The 16,904-nt window shown below is 50.7% G+C and overlaps 1 protein-coding gene and 1 long non-coding RNA gene across 3 annotated transcripts in view; one reads left to right on the forward strand and one right to left on the reverse strand.

Annotated features, from left to right (window-relative positions):
• Window positions 1–16,904, reverse strand: part of Gm10684 (predicted gene 10684) — a 28,431-nt gene that overhangs the window by 9,144 nt on the left and 2,383 nt on the right. The gene's annotated exons all lie outside the window — the stretch shown is intronic.
• On the forward strand, window positions 1,557–13,751 carry Scn2b (sodium channel, voltage-gated, type II, beta). Of its 2 annotated transcripts, none has more exons than NM_001014761.2 (4): window positions 1,557–1,774; window positions 8,623–8,789; window positions 9,114–9,324; window positions 9,786–13,751. In NM_001014761.2, exons 1-4 carry the CDS (start codon window positions 1,705–1,707, stop codon window positions 9,983–9,985), a joined length of 648 nt encoding a protein of 215 aa, NP_001014761.1. In that variant the 5' UTR covers window positions 1,557–1,704; the 3' UTR covers window positions 9,986–13,751. The 2 variants fall into 2 exon arrangements, with proteins under 2 accessions (NP_001014761.1, XP_006510692.1); XM_006510629.4 differs by lacking the exon at window positions 1,557–1,774 and adding an exon at window positions 1,841–1,975.

A 16,904-nucleotide genomic window follows, 5' to 3' on the forward strand; every position in this document is an offset into this window, starting at 1 on the left:
TGTGTGGAAGGCTCAGTCACAGCCATGTGGAATAAGGGGAGTGGGGTTGGGGGGAGGTCAGCCTCTTCCAAAGAGCTGGGTTTGAATCCTGGCTCTGATCTATCACCTGTACATTGGACCTAACGTTAAGATCAAATTGTGATTCCTCACTGTGGACAGATAAATGTGCACAGCTAAATAAATGATTGCTGTTTAAGGACCTGTGATACGCTTGGCTCTGTTCTCCTCTTTGCTTAGGGCCACTTCTCTCCTAACTTCTACTTGTGACAACCTGTATTCTCCCCTCCTTCGAAATAACAAGTTTCAAACATACACCAAAGCCAAGGGAAGTGTGCCCCAGGCACCACCAATCATCTGGGACCATCAGCTACATTACCCACGGGTGTTAAAAACACAGACACTATCTTTATGATACCCGGCAGCATTAGACGTTATTTGTTGACATAATCAACGTCCAGTTTACATTCGCTCCCTGCTCCCCTTGTCTCAAAACCTGTTCCTTTCCTTGTTGATTTGTTTGAATCCGGGTCCCTCAGAGGTCCATGCTCTATTCTCTTGTAAAAGTCTCTTAGGCATTTGTGCATCAGCCTTCTCTGACAAGTTCTGTATTCTGCGGAAATGCTAGAGCAATGAGGAAGTCATTACTTTCCAAGAGCCTCCTGCCCACTTCGCTGAACCCAAACAACAAAAGGCAACTCTTTCCTGGGTGTTTACATCTATGTACGTACGTATGTACGTACGTACGTATGTATGATCTATCTATTCTCTTGCCCCTCCCCGTGTGTGTGTGTGTGTGTGTGTGTGTGTGTGTTGGGGAGAGACAGAGAGAGACAGACAGACAAACAGAGAGACAGAGAGAGAGCATGTAGCATGAGTATACAGGTGCCACTAATGTGTTGAGGTTAGACCATAACTTGCAGGGATCAGTTCTCTCCTTCTGCTGGGTGACCAGGTGTGTTCCCGGGGATCAAACTCAGGTCATCATGCTTGGCAGTGGCCACAAGCACTTTCCCCAGGGAATCAACTCACAGGCCTTTGGGGCGTATTCATATGATAAAAAGGACTTCCTTACAGCCCTTTGATAAAAACAGATGGCTCTAACAGTCTTTCTCTTTTTCCTTTTTTCTTTCTCTCCCTCCTTCCCTCCCTCTCTCCTTCTCTCCCCTCCTTCCTCCCCTCTCTTGCAAGGGTCTTGCTTTGGAGCCTAGGCTAGCTTTGGACTGCTATGAGTTCAAGGCAGTCCTGTCTCTGTTTCCCTAGTGCTAGGATTGCAGGCACGTGCCACCTCACCTAGAATTCTCTAACAATTTTCAAAGTCTAAAAATCATTTCAAATGCAGTAGGAAGGCAAAATTTGATTGAGCTCTGAGTTTAGAGGCTAAATTTTCTGGCAACTTAATTTCTTCCAGGAATATCTTTTTTATGCCCTCCCACCTGCTTTCTGAAATCCACCAACCACAATATTTACTCCATCCCCTTTTTTTTCTTCCTTTCCCTTATACACCACCCCCCTCTCTTTTTAGCAGCCACATACAAGTCGGCCATATTAGAGAGATGGAAATAAAGCTTCCTCAATGTTGCATATGTCTTTGAAGTACATCCGTGCATTTTCTTTTTTAGCATTTAACCATTCCTACCTTGTGGTCCTTGGTCCCTCAATCACCCTTTCCCACAGCCCACCCGCCTAACGTCACAGTCTCTGAAAATGCACAGGGATGCCTGGCTACCTCGCCCTGCCTTCAGTCTCACGGGGCTCAGTCTGTTTTTCTCTTTGGGTAAGTTAGAACCACATCTGCATGCTCCTAAGGGTCAGAAGTGCAGCTGCAGCGGAAAGAGGAGGGGGCGGGGGAGGGGGCAAGAGGGAAGGAGTGTGAGCCGCTTCCCTCTGTGTCCTTGGGAAGGGGCGTGCTGGGGATCTGGGACAGCTGGGACTGCCGGATGCTGGGCTTCTCCTTCCCAGAAATGTTGACTAGAGGGTGAGTGTTGCTCGGGGATGAAAATGGTCAAATTTATCAAGAGGTGGTTCATCCTGTAGATTTCCCTGAAGTGGACCCATGTGGGGGTGGGGCAGAGCTAGGCTGCTCTGCGGTCTCTTCAGGGATTTTTCTCTTCACCACCACCACCACCACCACCACCACCACCACCACCACCACCACCACCATCATCATCATGTTTTCATTTTCAGTTACTTCCCAAGAGATCTCATAGGAGTTGCTGGCTTCTTTAAAAGTCTCATTTGTGAGCCCGTTCCCTGGGATCTGGTGGATTTAAAGGAGATCGCGTTCTCGAGAGTTGGGGGCAGAGAGTTGAGCCTATCCCACCAATTTGTTGGGATGCGTGTGGGAGGAGGTGGGTATCAGGCTTAAGGACCAGCTCCGGGTTGGCAGGAGAGGCACCAGAGTAGCTGCTACCGAGGCAGGCACCCCTGGTGTGAACCAGATGGAATGGATGAGGTCAGGTGCCCAGGATCCTGGGAAAAGGAGCAAACTGTAAGTGGAACCTAGGGAGAGTTCCTTTAAAACCAGTCTCCGTGGTCCAGCCCAACCTTGCAGACCACCCTGTCGTAAGGTCCCAAAGCCAATTTCATAGCTGAACACCTAGAGACCTCGTACTAGGCAGGTATGTTAGGAGGCTATTTGTAGGCCTGCTTCCCGACTCTACCCCACCCCACAACCCATAAGGTCTCACTTTGTAGTCTTGGCTGATCTCGAACTTTCAGTGATTCTCCTGTCTCTTTCTCTTCCTGGGTGATGGGATTACAGACAAGTGCCACCATGCTGGGCTCTAAACCTGCCTTGTGGACAGTTTTACTCTCACTCTTAAAATTCTCTCTGTAGTGCCTGAGGGTCAAGTTTAAGGATCTTAGGTGAGATTAGGTCCCACTATAAGCTCTCTCAATCTGTCTGTCTCTCTGTTGTCTCTCTTTCTGTCTCTATGCTGGTCTCTGTCTCTCTGTCCCACCTTCTGTGTCCTTTCTCACTGTGCTGGGTGGTATATCCCCCCTCCCTCTCATGCTGGGTATAGGGCCCACAGGGATAACAGAGACATGAAGCAATCCTGGTAACCTGCAAGATAAAGATCTAACATCTTTCGTCTTTCGGAACTGGACCCAAGTTTAAAACTAGCTTTGTGTTTTACTCTATAACCATGGGCGAGACCCTACCTACCCCGAGCGCCACTTCAGCATCACTGCTCCCATGGGAGACTGGAGACTGTCTCTTGCTTGGTGAGCTTGTGACCTAACACACAGCAGGGGCCAACATGCTTCCCGTGAACCCTGGCATGGCATATTTTGCTAAGCCCTCACGCACAGCAGTTACTTGTAGTAGATACTGTGAATCTATTCATGTTCTAGGGTGGAAACAAAGGCACGGTGAGGTTCAGTAACTCCTCCAATCAGGTCATGTGACTAGCATGAGAGAGCTGAGATTTGAACTCAGAACTGAGATTTGTATCTGGCTTAGCACATTCTTTTAATATTGGGTTCTACTGCCCCCAATGTTCAGGAAGTGGTACTACTCTGTTGGCATTAATTGGTCAAGAGTATCAAGTACAGGCTAAAAGGGGGAGTAGGAGGAAGATCTGAATTTAAAAAAAAAAAAAAAAGCCAGAGGTGGAGGACAGATCTCCTCTCAGGCACTGGCCACAGCCTCCTGTCAGATGGAGGCTGTCTATGGCAGCCATATTTAAGTGAACAAGGCCAGGGCTTTGGCAAGAGGACCAGCGGGCCTGGCCTTGAGGGAGATGGTGCCTTGGATGCAGACGCCTGCGCATGAGGGCTGCAAGGAGGCAATGGGAAGAAGTGCATGTTTCAGCAGGTCTGTGAGAGTGGAGACCTGGAGCTTCGGGAAGCTGTAAGGAGGCACGCCTCTGGCAGTCCATTCCCTCGGCAACGGAACTTGGATGCTTGCAGTAGCAGTGGTCACTGGGATGCAGGGATACCACCGATTAGGAGGGAGAGCGTATCAGAGGCAGGTTACATGCGGATGACTGTAAAGATGGCCAACAGCTATTCCCACGACAAGCTCCAGGGTGTTTCTCAAGACCACGCGTTTTTCAGCCACTGTCCTGGTCATCAAGGTCTGGGCTGTGTTTGAGGGGAGCTTAGAGAGTAGAGTGTGGGCTTCCGTTCAACCCTACACATTTGCTGCTAAGGGCAGGACTTAGATTTGGAGGAGAATGCCTCCTCCCTGCCTACCCATACCCCTGGCAACAAAATTGTATTGAGCACTCAGTATGTGCTATGTGCCGTTCTGGACTCAGGGATAGCAACACGAATAAGAAGGAGCTCACCAGAGCCTCTGGAGAGACGCAGGTACATAAGCAACAGCGCCTCAGCATTGTGTGTGCTATGAGAATGTTGGGCATGCTAATGCTGGAGGTCACCTTTTGCTAACAGCTGTGTGCCAGGCTGAGCTTCGCACATAGAGCACGTCACTTAATTGCCCCATTGACCTTAGAGGGGTTAGTGTCCCCTGTATTACAGATGAGGACATTGCAGCACTGGAACCCTAGTGCACTTGCCCAAGATCATATCAAGATCTCTAGAGTCCCAGGCTTGAACATCCTACCACTTGGCCCCTGAGTCACTGGAAGTAATAGGAGCCTGGCTGGGAGAGGATCAGACACTAGGGAAGATGTCACCTAAGCTGTGCCCTATGAGTGGGGTTTGGGGTTTATGTGGAAGAACTCCAGGGAGGACGGCGAGCAAAACTTCCAACCTAAAGCAAAAGCCTGAACAAGGCCAGGTGGAGGGGAGGGAAGAGGAGACTGGGAGATTCGGTGTCCCTAGAGTCCCACGCAAGGGGTGGGGCCTGGCAGGAGATGAGGCTGTGATGTGCAGCTGTGCCCCAGATGGGAAAGGCCACCCAGGAGCTGCACCCAGGTGCCAGAACTCTGCCCTAGAAGCAGCAGGAAGCCACTGGTGTCTCGGAGGTAGGGGATGGGAGTACAGCTTGGTTCTGGCTGCCTGGGGAGGAGATCTGGGCAAGAGAAACTGAGTGGAGAGGCGGGAGAGCTAGACATCACATGTCCCTTGGAGGCAGGAGCTATTAGAAGACAATTCTCCCCAACCTCCTCTTACCCCTCCCTCCCTTTTTAAAAAATCTTCTTTTTTCCTTAAGAATAAGACAAGTGTATAGATTACTTTAGGCCTGGAAGGAGGAGAAAAGGGAATTTACTTCCAAGTCTTTTGAAGAGAGTGTTTGGCAGATAAGCCATGTTTCAGGGTCTCTGCATGATTGCCCTGGGAGAACAATGGATGGTCAGGGCCTAAAGGACCCAGCTGTGTCGAATACTGGGTTGCTGCACCCCACTATCATCTTCCTGTAAGTTGGGAATCAGGAAACCTAGACCTCAGACCTGGTACCAGATAGGACTTTGGTGGAACCCAAGGCGGACCATTGTCTGCTGGGGATTCTGCAGGAGTCAGGGACTGGAGCCACTATGTACATCTTAGGACACCTTGAACGGACAGTAACCAGCCCCCCAACCCAACCCATCCCCAGCTCTGTGTCCTCACCTCAGCCCTGTTCGGAGCCAGGCGGCATGGATTCAGGTTCTAGTTTCTCCTCACTTTCTTCCCTGCTGCTGGGACTGGTTCGTTGACATCTGTGGCCACTAGAGGGCACACGAATCCCATCTGGCTCCTCTTGCAGAGCACATGCAGGGGGAACCCGCATTGCACCTTTCTCTGTCCCCTGCCATTAGCCTGAAAACGCCTCTGGCTCCCCTGCAACTCTGCCACCTGACGTAGCTGGATCCTTCTAGATGAGATGGGGCGGGAGGGAGATGTGAGCTGATGTTCAAACTGGGAAGGAACAAGGAGAAGAAAGGTGGACTTTACCGAGCCAACTAGTTTCACAGAGCACTTGTGTGGGGAGGGGTGGCCCTGGGAAGGTGGAAGCCCTTTCAGGGGGAGGGGCTGGATAGGTCGGAATGCCCGGTATAGAAGGTAAACTGAGGACAAGCCTCCATCAGTTCTTTCCCTCAAATTCCTCAGCCTCTGCAGTGTGGGGGTGGTGTTAATATTTTCTGCACACCTCCCTCTCGTCTGGCACCGGGCCAGGTACTTTTAGACTCGATATGAAAGTGCAAGAGCTGAGAGCCAGGCTTTGTTCCTCTTGGGAGGAGCCCCATCAGCTTCCCCAGCTGGCGTAACCCCTGTGAGCAGCTCTGTGCTCAACTGGAGTCATTGGTGAGCAGGTGTGGTCTCTAGACCCGCCCCCAGGCAGGGCCTTGGTGGGGATTCCAAGGCCAGCAGTCCAGAGACCCTCCTGATTTTAGGTTTCGAGCTCTGCAGGCCCTTCACAAGGGTGGGTGTGCAGTGCAGAAGGGTGCTCCGGCAGGTTTAGCTTCTCTGCTTGCAGGCTGTTGTACTTCTGCTTCTGAAGGGAGGGCCAGCTGGTTTGTGGGAAAACCCAGGATCCTTGCAGCCTGGCTCCTTAGCTAGAGATCCCGGGTAAATCCAGTCCTGAAGTACCCTCAGTCCTAGAGACTGCCCCACCTCACCTCTTAGCTCTTTCTGTCCCCAAAGCAGACGTTAGGAGAATGCAGTTAATAGCAGCTGTCATTTGCTGAGCTCTCAGCATTTACTTTAGTCACTATAAGCACCCAGTGACAGTGTCATGAACTAGGTTTGCTGGAGGAAGGGGCTGAGGCACAGGGATGGGGGTGGGGGTTCGGGGGTAGGGGTGGAGAAGTCTGCTTACATTTCTCATAGTTGATCGGGGCTACAGCTGGGACGGAAGATAAGTGGAATTGGGGGGACATGTGTCTGCCCACATCAGTAGCTATAATCTTCACTCAGCTGGCACCCCATCGACTGCACCCCATCCTTAAACCCCCCCTAAATCATCCCAGATCCCATGTTCTGCCCCTTGGCCTGGTCCTTGCCCAGCTCTAATCTCAGGTCTTCCCATGCCCTGCCTTGTTCTTTCTCAGATGTATGAAGGTCAAATCCAGCCTTAGAAATGTGGCCCTTGATGTTCCATGATGGCTCACTCCTTCTCAAGTTCAATGCTGTCTGGATGTCATTCTCCAGAGCCTTATTTCCTGGCCACCCTTAAACTCCCCTCTGCCATATTTTATTCTTATATCCCATGTCATGTAACATTCCAGACGGCCATGTTCCTATTTTCATTCTTGTCCCTTTATGCTCCCTCACCAGAATACAAGCCCCACCACACAGTGGTTATGCCTCATACTAGTGACAAGTCCTAGGATCTAGGACTAAACACAACCTGGCACACAGTAGGTAATTTACGTGTATTTAGTATCGTGAATGAATGAGGGCTAGAGATGTGGTTCTGTTGGTAGAGTGCCTGCCTCTACCAATTTAAGGACTTACATTTGATTCTGAGCAGTGAATAAACTGGGTGGGGGTGGGGCACCCTTATAATCCCAGCACTCTGGAAGTGGAAGTAGGCAGGTTAAAAGTTCAAGGTCATTCTTAGCTATATAGCTAGTTCCAAGATAGCCTGGGCTACCAGAGGAGGCCAGCCAGATACACCCCTCCTCGCAACACTCCAAGGCCAAATGTAAAAATCAAACCGAACAAACCAGACAAACAAAAAAAGCCATGCCCCATATCACAAAACAATGAAAATGAAGTGGCACTGTCACTGCTGGGGGTTTTGATGTGAGCCATTGCTCTAACCCTGAGCTATGCCCCTGCCCTGTTAATACTAAGCTGAACTTTTAGAATGAAGTTTTAACAGCCTTGGCAGATGATCGATTGTGGAATTAAGGTCTGGGCTAGTCTGAGGCAGTCCTGCAGGTATCTGTGGAGTACTTTCATGGCTTTGCAGTGCGTGTCTCTGTAACGGCTGGGCCCTGGGCTGCTCACCTGTGCTCCCTCATCTCTGCTCTACGGAGTATTGTGGGGGCACTTCTCTCAGTTGCAGCACCAGGCCTTGACCTCATCCAGTACTTCCGAGGGATTTCTGTTCCCACCCTGCCTCCTGCCAACCTGAACCAACTCTGCGCCATAGCGTTTCCAGGTCAGCATTTCCCAAAGGGCAGAGCATCCATGTAGGCCGGTCAGCAAGTCCTCAGAATGAACCTCTTCTTATGGGACACCTCTTCTTTCCCGTCTGCCCTCTTTCTCGAGCCTGGGGATAGTCAGTGGCTCGTGCTGGGCCAAGGGAGAGCGAGGCCTTCCCAGGCTCGCCCAGTTTTAGCTGCCTGCCCCATGGGAACAACGACGCTTCCCCTAGATGGGCTTAAATAATAATCTGAAGCAAAAATAATCTGGAGTGGATGGAGAATGGGAAATGGAGGCAAGCCCAGTGAAGCCTTTGGCAGGGAAATGGCTTCGGGGTGGGTAGAGGCAAGGAAAGGGTCTGCCTACAATGAACTTAGAACAAGCAGAGTCCATTTGACTGTCCATGGCCTGGTAGACAATTTGATGGGTCTGTTCTACACTGGTTCTGTTCCTCTTCTCCTCCTAAGGACCACATCTGGTGTCCCTCATGCGCTTCACCTTCCTAACAGCTGTAAAGAGCCCAGCCTATTGCCCCTTAACTCCTCTGTCTCTCTCCGTCTGTTCCCCATTGGCTACAGAAGGGTTGCAACCCTCCACCTGTCACCAAGCATCCTCATCAGGTTGTGGTTCTATCTGCAGTGCCCCCGGGGCGGAGCATGGAAGTCACAGCGCCCACCACTCTTAGTGTCCTCAATGGGTCCGATACCCGCCTGCCCTGTACCTTCAACTCCTGCTACACCGTGAACCACAAGCAGTTCTCTCTTAACTGGACTTACCAGGAGTGTAACAATTGCACAGAGGAGATGGTAAGTCCTGGTGGAGGAGGGAGTGGAGGGAAGCAAAACCCCCAAGGCATGAAGCCCACCATCCCCATCCCATCCCCACCCCCACCCCCACCCCCACCCCCATCCCTAGTCCTGCACTGGAACAGGGCCCCAAGAGGACTCTGTGTAGGCTGTTTGATACAGAGGTTATGATGTCGCCACAACTGGATGGGCCTTCCAGGTCTAATGCCCTTCCTTCCCATGTTAAGAAAGAAGATGCACAGGAAGAGGGTGTGTCCCCACAAGCCCCATAGCCCCTTGCGCATGCTCACACAGCGCTCATACTATTTGCCCCTCCCCTCCCAGTTCCTCCAGTTCCGAATGAAGATCATTAACCTGAAGCTGGAGCGGTTTGGAGACCGCGTGGAGTTCTCAGGGAACCCCAGTAAGTACGACGTGTCAGTGACTCTAAAGAACGTGCAGCTAGAAGACGAAGGCATTTACAACTGCTACATTACCAACCCTCCAGACCGCCACCGCGGCCACGGCAAGATTTACCTGCAGGTCCTTCTAGAAGGTAAGAGTGACTGAGTTGCTGTGGGACACTCACCGTTCTCTACAGCTTAGCTCAGGGCACTTCAAGGAGCCTGTGACTCCCATCTCATCTTCAGGTGCTTGTCCTGGTGGAAGACATCCACACCTTCCCTCTAAAGGGAACAAGTCAGTCACGATTAAAACCTTCATTATGCCCATTGTATGGATGAGGAAACTGAGGTTCAAGAGCATACATTTCTTAAGATAACATAATTCCTAACTTCTATAATTAGATTTGAGTCTGATCTTAATGTCCACGAGTTAAATACTCCATTCTGTGGGTAGAGGGGCCTTTTGAAGGGGGCAGTGGTCTAGTTTGCTTTGACTTTCACTAATGCCCTGTCCATGGAGAGGAATCAAATAATATCCCCTCCTATTTTGGGGAGCAGGGGCGAGATACGGAATTTCCTTTCCAGCTCTATGATTCTGCTTCCTTTCCCTTAGTACCCCCAGAGCGGGACTCCACGGTGGCGGTCATCGTGGGTGCCTCAGTGGGGGGTTTCCTGGCTGTGGTCATCTTGGTGCTGATGGTGGTCAAATGTGTGAGGAGGAAAAAAGAGCAGAAGCTGAGCACGGATGACCTGAAGACTGAAGAGGAAGGCAAGATGGATGGTGAGGGCAACGCGGAAGATGGCACCAAGTAACCGGAAGCCTGCCCTGAAGCCCCTCCCCGTGCCCTATCTCCTCTCACTCTCTGCCCTGTACAGTGTGACCCCGCCTGCTCTCTCTTGGTGTGCTTCTCTTGAATAGGACCCCAGAATCGACCTGGGGCCTCACTTCCCATGCCCCCACCCCTATACCAAGGGTGATCGCCCTCCCTTTCATCTGAAAACTGCCTTGGTATCTGAGATTCGGGAGTCCCAGGGAGAACAGAGAAGGGCTGTAGCCTGTCAGTCTTTGAGGAAGAAAGACTTGTGTGGTCCCAAAGACAGGATGGGGGAGGGAGGGCAGTGGGAGAAGAGGTCTGCTGACCATCTTGTCTAAGGCTTGGTCTGGTGGCGATTTAAACTGTGGGAGTAGCAGTGTGTGTGGTGGCGGGGTTCTGTGCTGACCAGAGGCACCATGGGAATGACTTGTGAAGATGGCTAGGGAACAGCCATCAGCTGGAGATGAAGGTGGGGTCCTACCATTTGTGAAAGCACTATTTAAAGGGATGACTGTGCATTTCCAGGGTACTCAAGGAAAAAGGAAAGATAGGGCTGAGTCGTTTCTGGATGCGAGCCTTGGCCCAGAGAACTCTGTTCTGGCCTCGTTTCTATCACTAGCCACTCCCAGAGAGGCTCTGGTTACTGTAGGCTGCTGCTCCATGGGGGATGCTGGCGAGAGGTAGGATCCTATCCTACCCTAGGGCTGCCCCTTAAGAGACCTGTGAGGAACTGCCGGGTGCAGGCTTCACTGCATACACATGGCTGCCTTCTCAAACAAGATGCTCACCTTGGCCTCTGCAGCAGCCATCAACCCTCAGAACTGGGGTGTGTTTGGGGGAGCGGAACTGTGTATAGGGGCAACTTCCTGTGTGGCTTTAGTTTGGGGATTTTCGAGCAGGGTTTCTCTGCCTGGCTTTTGGCAAGATGGAAGAGAAAGCTGGAACGCTTTAAATATGAGAGCATATGCTGAAGGAGCCTCTGAACCCTGCCCCGCCCCCACCCCACCCCCACCTCCACCCCCACCCCGGAACTCCCTTTGTACGGGAGAAAGTCACTCCTGTGGTAAGCCTACATTCACTGCCGTTTTACTATCATTATAAGGGACTTAAGTCCAGAGACATTTTACTATCATTATAAGAAACTTGTTATAAGTCCAGAGATGGGAGAAAGGCAGGGTAGAAATGGCTAATCGGAGAGTATCCTGTTGGGACGTGCTCAGAGAACTGGCACAAAGCCTCCTGCAGATGGGGAGACTGAAGTTCCAAGTGACCAACAGAGGCTGAAAGCATTGCCCATGTTCTGGCTCCTTGGTCCTCAGTTAGAACAAATAGAGCTTCCTGGTGGGAGAACCTCAAGCCTTGGATGTGTTTTGTGCACAGTAGTGGTGGGGTTCATCTAGCCCCGCTCCCCTTCCAGGAACTCAACCCCCACAAGCTCAGGGAGTTAGCTGTTCAGGGTAGGGAAAGAGTGTGGTAGGAGACAGGACTAAGACAGTCTCAGGGACCAATACTTGCCTCTGTTTATCAGATAGCCACTCGAAGAGACAATGGTGGCCGATGGAAAGTTCAACTTAATTCACTTCAACCACCATTTACTGAGTTTATGCTGTATGCCAGGCACCGTGCTGGGTGTCAGGGGTGCCTACAAAGCCATAACAGAGTCAGGGACTGCCAAATCGGTACTATAGGACCAAGAATATTATTACTATTTATTATTATTATTGTTATTGTTATTGTTATTATTTTGGTGCATCTACTTCCACCTCCATAGCCACTGCTTCCACAAGAGACTCAGAAGGGTGAGACTCTTGAATCTGGGGTTTGGGAAAGTGAGGGTGCAAGGGGAGGGGGAAGGTACTGCTGGGAAGGGTGCAGGGGTCAGGTAGGTTGGGCATGGAGTAAGGAATGATGGATAGCCAGCCAGAGAACTCCTGGGTAAGGGGAATCTAACCCTTCTGGAAGTTCTAATCTCTTTGGCTCAGTACCTAACTGCCAAACAACACACTGCCAATGGGAGTGGGTGAGACCACCGGGGTGCCTGGAGCAGGTGAATACTGCCCATCCTTCAAGCAAGCCAACCAGGAGTAGAGAGATGAGTTGTGGGCTCCCCAAGCCGGCTGAAACCAAGGGTGGTGGTGTATATATAGTTCTGCAGCTTTGAGTGGCCAGTTTTCATCACCTGGCATGTGTCCTCTTCTTTCACAGTGCACAGACAAGGGACTTGGCTTTTGCGGACGGTCTTCTAACATCTTTTGGGTGGGTGGGTGGTTACTTGTGAAATCCCCCTACAGGGTTGTACTAATAAGCTGTCTCTTTTTTTGTTTGGTTGGGTTTCTTTCTTTCTTTCTTTCTTTCTTTCTTTCTTTCTTTCTTTTTTTTTTTTTTTTTTTTTTTTTGAGACAGGGTTTCTCTGTGTAGCCCTGGCTGTCCTGGCACTCACTTTGTAGACCAGGTTGGCCTCGAACTCATACATCCGCCTGCCTCTGCCTCCCAAGTGCTGGGATTAAAGGCATACACCACCACCGCCCAGCTAAGCTGTCCCTTAAAGAAGTAAAGTTTCTTGGGGTCTTTTTCTTTTCTGCCCTGACGGAATGAGGCCCAGGGAAAGCAATGCCTGCCTCTGGACCTCATGGACTGGGTCAGGAGCCATTTCTGCCCCAGGTAGTTGTCCTCATGTGCACTTTCTTTTGGAGCCACTTGGACCCTCCTCCAGGGTCTCTGGGCTTGTGCTTGGGAACAAAACTAGGCTTCTGTGAGATGGGGTGAGAAACTGTGAGATGTTCCTACAGGAGCCATTGCTCAAGCTTGCTTCTTAGCTTATGCCAGCAAACTGCTCTCTTGCTGCAGTGTGGGCTCTGAGCGCTGCTCCTGGCTGAATGCTTCCACTACAGTGCTCTCAGTCTCTCCTGCCTCTCCTGCTCTCCCAGAAGCCCCTCCTCACACCCCCTCTGCCTCTGCCTGCTAATTAAGGGCCACTGCAAAGAAAGGCTGGCTGGCCAACCTGCGGGATTCAGCTCATGAGAACAAAGCACAATATTTCAGGACTGAAAGTGCCTTGCGGTGCCTTGGAACTGGCTTTGGAAATAGCTGTTTGCCCCTCCAGCTGTGGGCAGACTCATCACCTAGTCCCACTTTATCAAATGGGAGAAGCTGATTGGGTCCACGTTTCCCTGTGAGTCTCCTTGGGAAAGTTGGAGTGCTACATACCTACAAGATCAGGCTAAGCAGGTAGATAGGTGGAAATACCAACCAGGTCCAAAGAAGTTAATCCCAGGCCATAGGAATGGCTTGGTGCAGTTGGAACGGGTGACAAATTAAGAGAACTTTTTTCCTACATATGTCTTAAGAATAGACAGCCTTGCTGTGCCTCCTGCTGATGTCTTCCTTTATTGAAGCTTGCTGATGCGATTGTACATAGCCTTTCTATACAGGTAGAGATATATTATATATATACATATAAAACATCTCACTATGCCCACCCCAAAAGTTACACTGTGGGGTGGAGGGTGAAATCACCTCTCAGTGTTTCCAAGTACCAAAGGTTCATTATGGAATGTTCTTTATGCTTTTTAGGGGAGAACCCAGCTGCATACATAGCAAGTGCTTATGCAGGTCTAGGTACTACTTCCTGTCTGTTGGTTGGGAGGGGAGAGAAGCTTAAATGGTCTTCTGTGACCCAGCTGCGGGGGCAGGCTGGATTTCTATAGCAGTTTGTCAGATTGCTTGGATCTATTGGCTGCAATAAACACACTGTCTCCCCGGAACATCTCTCTAGTGTGGTTTTCTTCCCGGGGTGCAGACTGGGATAGGGGAAGGCTTTGCTGATGGAAATCTCTGATACTCCTTCTCTATGGTGCCATGCATACCACTGGGTGTGAAGACCCCAAAGATTTGCCTTGCAAGGAAGAACGAAGTCTACCTGCCCCGAGCCCCTTGGAGGACTCTGCCCTCCATGGTAAGCACTGTGAGACAGGTGGCTGAGCACCCACTTCCAGAGAGACTTGGGGTTACCTCTGGGATGAAGATGAGCCTCTAGCACCCCAGGCTGGCTGCTCTGAGGATAGAGCATGAGCCATCCTTCCTGCTCCTGGGTTCTTACCAGTGTCTGACTAGGCAGACAGCTCTCATGCCTGGATTCTGGAAAGAGGATGACAGCTGGTCAGAGTGCCCCTGTACAGCTTCAGTGGGGAGGGTGGCTGGTGAGAGGTCACGCTGCCCCTGTCTCATCTGCCTTTGCATCACTGAATCCTATTTACCTAGTGCTGAAATGAGCCTTAAGACATTCAACAATCAGGGAGGTGGCTCAGTGGCTAAATTCCTTTGCCACAAAGCCCAACAACTTGGGTTGCATCCCTGGGATTCATGATAGAAGGAGAGAATCAACTCCTTCATATAAACACACACACACACACACATGCACACACACACACACACACACTTAATGTTTAAACAATGTTCAAGACCAAAATCAACCTTCTGTTTGGGGGTCTCAACTGTCTAGGGGCTTAAACTTTCTGAATGTCCAGGAAAATTTATAGGTAGTAAGTTATTTTTCATATTTCTGTCTGTCCTCTGGTGACCTGGAGACCCACCTTGGTGGTTAGTGGTCAGGAAGAACTCAGGATTAGTAACCCTGATGCTTGTGATGACCACAGATGCTACCTAAGGGAGACAGTAAGGAAGCAGCAGTGTTAACCAAAGATGGTCGGCATGATCAGAGCCAAAAGACCTTCATTTAGAAGGGTGTCTATTCCCTGGAGCGCCTGAGTCCTGAGGGCAGGAGGTCAGAGATGATGTCTTTGTTCTTAAGAGAAGAACTGAGCCACGAGCCTGAGTAGAAGCACCAGGGAGCCTGCCTGGTGCCTTCAGGGTAGACACGGGCTCCTGATGCCCAGGCATGTCACCAATAGTCTCCTCCCTCCCACCCCCAGCTAAGAACACTTGAAGGTTCAGATTTTGCCTTGCTTCTAGGAGAGGGGAGGGGATTCAGGTACTTATCCTAACTTGATGTCTTTGGGGTTGCATGGGAGAGTTTAGATTGTAGCTCTAGTAGCCATGGGGGCAAAGACTTCCCTCACCCTAATTCTTGCTCTGATTGGTCAGATCACTGGCTTCCTGAGTTCCTCAGCCAGGCTGAGAGGACCAAACCAAGCTGTTCCTTCACTATCCTGATAGCCACGTGTGGGACAGGAATCTGGACCGCAGGAACGCAGCAAGCACGTGGATATTTACAACCACAGCCAGATCTCTTCATTGTCACAAAGGGGAAACAGAGGACCAGAATTGGCTTATGGCTGAATGTAGAATCAAGAATAGAGAGGGTCTTGTAGTGGGCAAAGATAACTGCCTTTTTTCCCTTCCTGCGACCCCCATCTAATGCTGGGCCTAGAACACCTCAGCACAGCAGTCCGTGGCAGCCCAATTCCTGCCTCGCCCCCTTCTCTGGCCTGTGTTCATACAGAAGAGGTTCAAGCTTCCTTAAAGGTTAGTTTTCAAGGCAGACATTCAAAGGATGGAAGTCATTGGTCTGTCTTCCCCAAGGCTGACCCAATGCCCATGGCAAGAACCACTCTTCTTTACTTCTGCTTCTGCATCCATGCTCACTAGCCTGGCTTGCCTTTTACGGGCTTGTCTGCCCACTCTATGTAGGTTATGACTCTCCCACCCATCTTGCAGGGGAAGGATAGCAACCACACACTTAGGTGAGAGGAACCCAGGGCAGGGCCTGGTGGGTGCACACTGGGCACCTGGCTGTATGACAGATGGACGAGTTTCCATTGTGCTTCTTGGCCTTCACCACTGTCACCTTGGGACTCAGAAAGGTCCTTGTTGCTGGGACCATTACAGAAACTCTTTCAGAGAGCCCTGGTGGCTTGGTCTCCTTCTCACAGTCTCAGCCTGAATCGCCCCAGGTTTAAGTTATTTCTCATATCCAAGGTGCCAGCCACCTCTCAAGAGAGGCTCCCGCCAGAGGGTGAGAGTTCCAGGGGCCCAGAAACAAGGTGTCCCGCTAGGACTCATATCTTGAATTGTAACATGGCATACAGAAGAGTCAGCCAAGGGTCTCATTCTCCCATAGGACAGAAAAGACCCCATATTGGGATGGGGGAGGAGGCTGCACTTGGAGGAGGGAGAATAGAAGTCCCCACTGAGAAGTGGGGACTGGGTAACCTGGAGATGTAGATTTCCTTCCTTGGGCAATAATGACCTTGGGAGTCCAGGAGGTGTTACGGGGAAGGGAACCAAACAGAGCCTGGACACTGTCCTAGGCTACTTGGTGTTCTGTGGAAGGGTTTTGCTGGGCCTTATAGTCCCAGCAAAGTCTCATTTATCTCAACCCCAGAAGCAGGTCTTCCTCAGCATTTATCCCAGTAGACTGAGAGGTTCCCCACCCCCTCTCTACATGGACACAAGGGGAGAGGAAGATGGTATGCTTAGCCAGGAAGGGAAGTGTGTATCCCAGCTGTTGGCAAACCTAGCGGGGAAGGCTGTGGTCACATGGATCAGACTGGTCTCAAACACTAGGACTGGCTGGCAGAGGCAGCTATCGATCCAGTGGAGGTCAGCTGTGCAGACGGCGAGTTTCCCAAGGTAATGGGATCTCCATCCCCGAAGGTATTCAAGCATAGCTTTGGAGGTATTGTTAAGAAGATTCAAGTATCGGATCATACCTTTAGATAGCCTCACAGCCCTCACAGCCCTCGCTTTAGGACTCACATGATAGAAGCAGGATTAACCCCTTGCTTGCTTGGAGATAAATAACAATAATCCCTTCATCTGTCTATTCAGCCATGATCTTCCCCAGGCCTTCTCCGTACCCGTGTACCCCATGTTTTACACTTATTTAGTGTGTGTGTGTGTGTGTGTGTGTGTGTGTGTGTAGGTCAGAGGACAATTGCAAGAGTCATTTCTCTCCT

The sequence above is a fragment of the Mus musculus genome, chromosome 9 (assembly GCF_000001635.26).
Source record: "Mus musculus strain C57BL/6J chromosome 9, GRCm38.p6 C57BL/6J".
Lineage (NCBI taxonomy): Eukaryota > Metazoa > Chordata > Mammalia > Rodentia > Muridae > Mus > Mus musculus.

Coding starts and splice junctions, on each gene's coding strand:
- Scn2b (NM_001014761.2), top strand. CDS start 1,705: ATGCACAGGGATGCCTGGCTACCTCGCCCTGCCTTCAGTCTCACGGGG. Junction 8,790..9,113: donor ACAATTGCACAGAGGAGATG/GTAAGTCCTGGT, acceptor CTCCCCTCCCAG/TTCCTCCAGTTCCGAATGAA. Junction 9,325..9,785: donor CCTGCAGGTCCTTCTAGAAG/GTAAGAGTGACT, acceptor CCTTTCCCTTAG/TACCCCCAGAGCGGGACTCC.